Here is an 8,853-nt window from a genome sequence, read left to right as displayed (position 1 = left end):
TCCTTGGTGGGTATTAATTATCAAAACACGTCATGGGCCATCATTTTCCCTTACGAATTTTCTTCTATTTATCAGTTATTTTATTTCTTTTATAAGATATTTTAGTTCCTTCCTAATTGGAATAGGTTTTAGGGTTTCCTTATGTATAAACAGTGGCAGAGCCAAGATTTTGAACCCGGGGAAGCCGGCTTAATAGATATATATTTTTTATCAGAACATATACTTATTATATCATAAGGTTTTTGTTTTCCAATACATTACATTTAAACATTGAAATGATTCCAACCTAACGTAGTTAAAGTATACCAACCATATTTTTTTCCTTAGGTTACGTGCTTATTTTTATTTATGAAAGAAATTTAGAAATGAGAATGTAAATAACCAGTTTCATATCAAATCAAACCCAAATTATAAGTAGTTACACATGAATAATTATCAATAATATTCAAATTCAGGTATATACAAACCAAAATTTTTAAAACTCGGATAACTAAACCTCATAAAAGGTTTTTTTTAATATTTTTGTGCTATTGCATTTATAACCACCACCTCTAGGCTATATAGTTGGCCCAAAAAATAATTAAGCCATTTTGGGTGAGTTCTCATATAAAAACGCGCGGGATTTTATCGCCTATTGAGGGCTCGGAGAACAATGTGCAATGCCCTTACGTGCAAAGCCCAGACTTTCTCTGTGTCCAAGTGACTCTAGTTGACAGCAGAGAATAACCTTTTTGAGTGGATGACACTAATGGTGACGAATCCACGTCAAGGACGGAAGCGTACAAAGCAGGAAGATTGCAACGACCTATCCCATGTCAGAATTTGAATTGGTGAATTTTGTATTTATTTGAGCAGCGAACTCAAACCTTATGTCTTTAAATTATCCTTTCGGTTTTTGTGATTTTTTAACATTAACATATAATTTCTATTCTATGAGGTGTCGAAGCCACCCTTCTCTCACTGCAAGTCTTTGATGAGAGAGACAGAGAGAGAGAGAGAGAGAGAGAGGTGGCTTCGATGGTGGTAGCCGGTGTCGATAGTGGTTGCCAGAAATGGCATGATGGTGGTGGAGTTTGGGATTTGGGGCAAAAATTTGTAGAAGGAGAAGTGTGAAATGAGCTGGTGTGGAATATATACATAAGGGCGAAATGATCTTTAGAGTCTTTTCATCCAATGGAGTTAGGTCGTACAAATAAAAACTTTAATGAAGGGATTTGACGTAGGCAAAATTCGTAGAGGGAGTGACCGAGAAAAAGAAGTATACTTAGAGGGGTGTCCAAGTAATTAACCCTTTTGTTATAAATAGAGGGAGAGATAAATGGGGAAAGTAGAGAGATAAGGGAGAGTTTGAGGGGGAGTGTGTGAAAGGATAGAGATAGGGAGAGAGATAAGGTGGGTAGTTACTCTAGGATAAAATCATACTCCCTTCGTTCATAAATAAGTGTCCAGCGCGCAAACCTAGGTCTTACAAAAGATGCATGTTTTTCGTTAAAAAATCTATTTTTTTTCCACAATCTAATAGAACCCATTGCCATCTATAGATTTGCGAAAAAAATTTGATTTTTTTAACGAAACAAATGCATATTTTTAAAGACCTAGGTTTGCGCGCCGGACACTTATTTAGGAACGGAGGGAGTAGTTTAAATAATTATACATAATTATATATGTATTTTACTCTTAAATAAAATTACCTATAAACTAATACAATAAAAAATATAGACGGGTCTTTATAGTAAAAGTTATAACTTTCCTTCTTTTTTTTTTTATGAATACATCATTATTATACTTTTACTCACTAATTTTTCAAAATGGAATATATTTTTTAGGGCAAAATGGAAAATGTACCAACTTTAAACCACTAACTTTACAAAATGGAACTTATAAAAAAAGAATTACAAAATGGACACTTATTAAGCGAAAATCCTATTGGTACCGATGGTACCGTAGGGAAAATGCACCGACGGCCACCGGACGGCCGATCCGAGCCGTCCAAAAATTTTAAAAAATAAAACCGAGTGGGCCTTCGCGAGAATCAATGGCATCCGAGGTGTGTAGAGTACTTGATCCGAGCACCCATTTTTCGTGTATATACACGTACATACATATATAGACGAAAAATGGGTGCTCGGATCAAATACCCTACACACCTTGGATGCCATTGATTCTTGCGTAAGGGCCCACTCGGTTTTGTTTTTTAAAATTTTGGACGGCTCAGATCGGGCGTCCGGTGGCCGTCGGTGCATTTTCTCTACGGTACCATCGGTACCAATAGCAGTACTCCTTATTAAGGGAGGAGAACTCAAAATAGAATACTGGACTCTAAAATATGGACCGGGGAGTACAAATTAGTTAAAGTTCAGGATTAATAGAAAGATGATAAAAAGGATAACTCCACGCGTCATAAGTTTGGCCTACACAACAAAATTTTCCGAACAACTTCCTTAGCACACTGGAAAATGCAATTCCAACCTGCTTACAAGGAAAAGAAGAAATACAACGAATTCCATGTCTTGGTCAGAAACAAAGGAACTGACTATAGACTGCAGAGTTAACAATTGGTCTTGCTGAAAAGAACTGCACAAGAACTGATAAGTTTTTATCGCTGATCATTATGAGATCGAAATAATTGACAGTATAGTGGCCTTCAACTCATCGATATCCTTCAGCAAATTCTCATTCTCAATCTTCCGATTCTCTTGCTCAACTTGCAAATCTGCATTTCACAAATATAGCACCATTAGTGACAAAGTCCAAAGGTCCACCAGATCTGGTGCCTCATGTGAATAGAGAAGATAGAGTTTCTTGGTCTTTGAATGCAAATGGATGCTATACTACTAAACCTGCATGGGCAGCTCTTCGATCTCGGGCTATAGAAGTGGGATGGTTTTATTTGGTCTGGTATAAGAAATCAGTAGCCCCCTTGGCCTTTCATCCAGTGGATTGCTATTTTGAATAGGCTATCTACAAAGAATAGGTTGGCTGCTTGGGGTGTTCTGAATAATAGAGGGTGTGTTCTATGCAATACAGGAATGGAAAGCCTTTCCCATCTATTTTTTGACTGTCAGTTATCTTCTCGATTTTGGCTGAATATGAGAGACCATTGTGGGCTCTCTCCTCATGCATGGGACTTGAATTCAGAAGTGCAATGTGGTATCTCTAACTGTAAGGGAAGTTCGGTCCAATCTCCTCTTTAAAATTAGCTTATCTGCCTCCATCTATTCTATTTGGAAGGAGAGGAATGGTAGAATATTTCAGCAAGTTGGGCATGACTGTGCAACTGTTGAGAAGTTGATTGTAGAGGAAGTGAAGTCCTGTACAGTGTCATGGAGACAGATTCCTAAGACCTCTGCCAATGTCAAGTGCTGTCTGGAGTGGGGCATTTCTGAGAAGATTTTTGGCCCAGCTTAGCTCTTTTTTAGTCTGTTGGATGTTTCTGATGTTTGTATTTAGTTTAGTCCTTAATGTTTAGTTCTGTATTGGTTGTGTCCTCTCAAGGCTATCTCCTTGAGTTTTTTGTGGGCATGGTCCCTTTTATAAAACTACCCGGTTCCAAAAAAAACTAAGTGCATGAAGATTAACCATCTACGTACAGGTGAGAAAGGGCTTCAGAATCCCTTATCAAAACAAGTTCTTCAAAAAAGATAAAACAATTTCCGTTTATCTTCTGCCGTAGCATAAAGTAATATACAAGTTACAACTGCAAAGCTTTTAAGGCTTTAAGTGTACAGAAGAGCATGCCAACCAGGAAACAATTAACGGGAATTGGACCACCGCAGATCCCATATGCCCAATAAACGGAGCCAAACTAGTAATTAGGTGACAAAATGTGAAAAGTACTGAACTCAAAGAAAGGAATGAGCGAGAATGACAGTGATGCCTAAAAGGCTAAAACCATGATGACTGTAGTGGGCCGAACTCCCGACCATTGGAGGTCCGAACCATGCATTATAAAATTACCCGGTTCCAAAAAAAACTAAGTGCATTAAGATTAACCATCTACGTACAGGTGAGAAAGGGCTTCAGAATCCCTTATCAAAACAAGTTCTTCAAAAAAGATAAAACAATTTCCGTTTATCTTCTGCCGTTAGCATAAAGTAATATACAAGTTATAACTGCAAAGCTTTTAAGGCTTTAAGTGTACAGAAGAGCATGCCAACCAGGAAACAATTAACGGGAATTGGACCACCGCAGATCCCATATGCCCAATAAACGGAGCCAAACTAGTAATTAGGTGGCAAAATGTGAAAAGTACTGAACTCAAAGAAAGGAATGAGCGAGAATGACAGTGATGCCTAAAAGGCTAAAACCATGATGACTGTAGTGGGCCGAACTCCCGACCATTGGAGGTCCGAACCATGCACACCCAAGTGGCTCGGGGAACGACAGGCTATAGAACATGGAGCAACTGAGCCCAGTCGAACCGTAGGTCCTTGCCGAGGTTATCGTACCGAGTCCCTTATCTATGGGTTGAAGGGCCTGAACCTTATTCAAAAGTAACCAGGGTTGCTTACCCGAACCGTATTCCTTGGGTAAAGCCGATCTAGGTCCGACCTGCATGATTTACGGAATGTGGTTCACACACGTGAGCATAACCGTCTTCTAAGCCTACGTCATATGTGATGTCAGCCGAAGCTGTTATCTTGCTTGCCGAACACGTGTATGCTTGGAGGGCAAGTCTGGAGGTTCTATAGAAGGATAAAGCAAAAAAAAAACCCTAAGAGGTACCCTGCTCATGCTAACCTAAGAGCTTCCTTACTTCTTCCACCTTCAGCTACTTAACCATCGGAGTGCCTTCCCGGCTGACTCTGACCGGTTAGGCACGGTGGGTGTTCCTTGTGGAGGTCCAACCCTGTGGAGAGGCCCTAGTCCAAATCAGAACAAGAGTTCCACCACCACCTTCGTCGATAAACCAGCACCCCACAATGACATACAACCATATCTATGAGTCCAATTGTAAACCACAAGAAAAAATAGCCTTTGGTTTCATCGTGTTCAACCCCTCAAAAGTACAATCATAATTGTGGAACATATCAAGAAAGACAAACATGATATAGCTTTTTTTCCTGTGTGTGTGAGTGGGTGGGTTCTTAGCAACTAAACCAACAATTCAAAAAACCACGTCTCAACTCTAATTGCTTGGAAACTTCTTTTCCAATAAGGCCAGTCTTTTGCTTGTTTATATCACAGAAGTTCACTTTGACAACTCACTCAAAACGTATAGTGCCTCTATCAAGCAAGATCACTCATTATAAAATCATGCAAATTAAGTAGTTGCATAATGCAAAATAAAGACGTGTATATTACAGATAGTAGGAACATACAATGGATTTATGAATTACCACATGAAAAATTTAGGGAAGAAACTCGCAGACATGTCTACATGAGTCCCAGATGTTTGAGATCATCTCAATATTACTACTACCTCACGTCTGCCTATGCCTTTTTGTACAAAGAAGGAAAAACCAACATTACCAGAATTGGAACCATGAAGATCTTCAAGAATCTCCTCCATAAATGCCAACATTGAGTTCTGCAAGGCATTGTCTTTCTTTCCCAAAAGATGTAATTCGGTTTCAAGAAACTCTTTTTCAGACAGTAAATCCCTCAGTACATCATTTTCTCCCTTTTCAATGTTCCTCTGGAAATCAAGGCATGATTTAGTAAAACCTTCCCTGTCCAAAAACAATTGAGTCAGCTATATGCAGAAGTTAGCCAAAGTAAATTGTACAATGTTTAACTGCCAGTATTATTTGTTTGGACAGTCACAACTATGAGAAAATTGTCACATATCCTGCCTCCTTTTTTGGGGGTCGCAAAGTTCTTTGGAATGGAATAGCACCATATGTTTCAGCAGGTCCTAAATAATTACAAGAGACTAAATGTTGTTGATAAATTACCTTAAAGCTTATCATGAAAGAATTGCTAATGTGATCAGCGTGTGGACAGGATCACATTACAGAAATATCTCTGGCCTAATGTACTGAACTGTAAAATTATTGCAACAGCGGAGTCATGTCGATGTAATTTTTGAACTTTCAAGCCTTAACTAGAGCTCTATAGACATAGTATTATATGAAAGTAGTTCATTTACAACAACACGTGGAAATGCAATCACAGAGGCCTTTACAAAATCAAAACAAGTATCTGCTAGCCACCAAAAAGAAACTTGGTTCTATGACTAGGGGGAGAGATGTATAATTCTCTCTCTCTCTCTCTCTCTCTCTCTCTCTCTCTCTCTCTCTCTCTCTCTCTGTATATAAAAATATGTGTGTGTGTGTGTATTCCAAATGCACAAACAGTGCAAAAAAGTATTGAGTCTAGTTGAAGTGTACAGACGCAAGATTCAGATAACCTGTATTTTCATATTTTTTGCACATTCACATAGATTTGGACCAGTACCGCGAGTTGCTCATTCTTTTAATGATCTCATCACGCTTCACTCTTAGACAACGTAAATCCTCCTCCAAGAGTTTTACCGAGTTTCTTGAATCAGCTATAAACAAGCAAGAAAAGAAAGAAAATGAATAGATCACAACTCTCATTGTACAAAACCAAGTAGGATGAGGAGATTCACCAAGACCATCAAACATCATAAGCATAAAATAAGGCAACAAGCTTTCACAGGTAATGTTCAACTTGTAGGTCTTGTGAGGTTTTTTCACTTTGTCCCTTGCACTATAGCTTTTGCTTTCCCAGCTTAGAGAACTGATACTATTATGTGATTTAAGAACTTGACTAACAGCACAACTGTACGTGGATCAGCAGAATTGACGTGACTCTAAGAGCAAACAGAACTTTGAACACTAAATCTAAGGGCAACATAACATGAAATAACTCTAGAAATGGCATTTTTAAAACGTACTTCATTTCCCATGCAGTCTAACAAATTAGGATTTACGTTACCGAACAGAGAGGCTATCTACTAATTCATGGCAGACCTGGAAGGGAAAATAATTATTTTCCTTCTATACTAGGTTTTTGATATGGGTGGGAGAGGGGGGAAACATATGAAAATTATATTAACACCTACATTCCACCTTTTTACTTTCCTCGTTCTCTCGGATCTCTCCTATTTCAAATCTTTAAATCATTTGTTAGTTTTGTTTATTGTTTTCTTTCATATTTCTCCTGAAAATCACAAAAAGAAAAAAATACATTTCTTCTAACTCTCTTTTCCTTATCTTTGCCGAACCAAACAAGGAAATCTAACTACTCTCCTCTCTAACAGACTAAACTATAATTTCCTCTGCTTTCCCTAAGATGTTAAAAAAAAAAAACCTAACTTAGCAAATTCTTCAAATACTTGATCTGAAGGATCCACAAGAATAAAGATGTGGAACAAACTGAAGTACTGAACTCTTGTTTTACCAGTTACTGCAATCAATCCACTGATATCAAAATCCAGCACATAAACCATCTTCGCCAGCTCCGATTCTCCGGCTGACAAATCGCTCTCCACTTCGGAACACCTCACAATTTCCGACTCTATCTCTCTGGTGATTTGAATACTCGCTTCGATTTCTTCATTCACCTGGAAAAGAAAGAAAAGGAATTGACGCAATATTTAGAAACCCTTGGTTTTGATCTGACGAGAAACCCAATTATCGATGCTAAAATTATACTACTGTAGTATAAATTGTGATGAAAATGCATACGAAAGTATAAATGCAGCAGGTGTGAGTTTAAGTAAGGCGATGGGGAACCTGTTACCTGATCGAGCATGTCCTTGAGAGAAGAGATCTGGCAGAGAATCGCTCCTGAATCGTCCATTCTCAAAACAACACTCAACTCGCTATCTCTTCAAATTTCCCGCCGGTTTTGTGGTGTTTGTGACGGAGATGATGAGGTGTTTGTAATTAATTCCCTCCCGGTATAATAGCCAACCCTTTTACCTAAAAAAACGTCGCTCTTCAAGATCTTCTCATGTACTAGTACTAATGATTATTAGTCATTTTATACATTTATATAAGGAGAATGATACCCCCACCGCTACTCCTCCACCGAACAGCCCACCGCACGCCCGCCGGGCCCATTCCGGTCAACGGACGGCCGATCCGATCCGTCCAAAAATTCTAAAAAAAAAAACCGAGTGGGTTAACGCGAAAATTAACGGCATCCGACATGTGTAAGTGCACGATCCGAAATTCCAAAAATAAGAGATCCGAGCCGTTAAAAGATGGAAGATTGGTTCGAGCACTTACGCATGTCGGATGCCGTTGATTTCCGCTAAGACCCACTCGGTTTTTTTTTTAGAATTTTTGGACGGATTGGATCTGCCGTCTGGTGGCCGGAGTGGGCCCGGCGGGCATGCGGTGGGCTGTTCGGTGGAGGAGTAGCGGTGGGGGTATCATTCTCCTTTATATAATATGGGAGGGTGATTTATATTTTCCACCGTTGGATGGTACATATTTTCAACCGTTAGATTGGAAATCCTTTTAAATGCCTTTGAAGTTATCCTTTTAACCAAAAAAACCCTTTTAAGCTTTCGAATTACAGAAAAAAAAAGGAAAGACTCAATAGGAAATGCCAACACATTCAATTCAATCACATACAATCCAAATTAAAAAAAAAGGAGGAGGAAAGATTCACTAGCAAAATAAAGGAAAGATTCAATTACATTAACAAAAAGTCTACGGTTCCCGACCAAGGGACCTCGATCTGATCTCGACGCCCCGCTGGGCCCACTCTGGCCACCAGACGGCCGATCCGAGCGGTCCAAAATTTTTTTTAAAAAAAGTGGGACTATGCGAGAATCAACGGCATCCGATGTGTGTAGGTGCACGATCCAAACACTCAATGGTTTTGTGTGTATATATATATGTTGCTCGGATCGGGCGTCCAGTGGCCGGAGTG

The 8,853-nt window shown here is 39.0% G+C and overlaps 1 protein-coding gene across 1 annotated transcript; it reads right to left on the bottom strand.

The window, feature by feature from the left end:
- Positions 1-2,344: 2,344 nt before the first annotated feature.
- On the bottom strand, positions 2,345-7,912 carry LOC131335704 (uncharacterized). Its single transcript, XM_058371178.1, has 5 exons — positions 7,711-7,912; positions 7,369-7,531; positions 6,400-6,493; positions 5,473-5,672; positions 2,345-2,713 (listed from the first exon to the last, which is right to left on the bottom strand). Exons 1-5 carry the CDS (start codon positions 7,768-7,770, stop codon positions 2,610-2,612), a joined length of 621 nt encoding a protein of 206 aa, XP_058227161.1. The 5' UTR covers positions 7,771-7,912; the 3' UTR covers positions 2,345-2,609.
- Between the last annotated feature and the right edge of the window lie 941 nt (positions 7,913-8,853).

This window comes from Rhododendron vialii, chromosome 8a (genome assembly GCF_030253575.1).
Source record: "Rhododendron vialii isolate Sample 1 chromosome 8a, ASM3025357v1".
Taxonomy (NCBI): domain Eukaryota; kingdom Viridiplantae; phylum Streptophyta; class Magnoliopsida; order Ericales; family Ericaceae; genus Rhododendron; species Rhododendron vialii.
The sequence above is the reverse complement of the archived record's forward strand: the minus strand, read 5'-3'. Positions and strand labels throughout refer to the sequence as shown.

Excerpts from the sequence above, each read along its gene's own strand:
- LOC131335704 (XM_058371178.1), bottom strand. The coding sequence starts at position 7,770 with ATGGACGATTCAGGAGCGATTCTCTGCCAGATCTCTTCTCTCAAGGAC. Across the intron at positions 5,673-6,399 it reads AAAAGAATGAGCAACTCGCG|GGAAGGTTTTACTAAATCAT; the intron begins GTACTGGTCCAA and ends GTTTTTGGACAG. Across the intron at positions 2,714-5,472 it reads TCTTCATGGTTCCAATTCTG|ATTTGCAAGTTGAGCAAGAG; the intron begins GTAATGTTGGTT and ends TGTGAAATGCAG.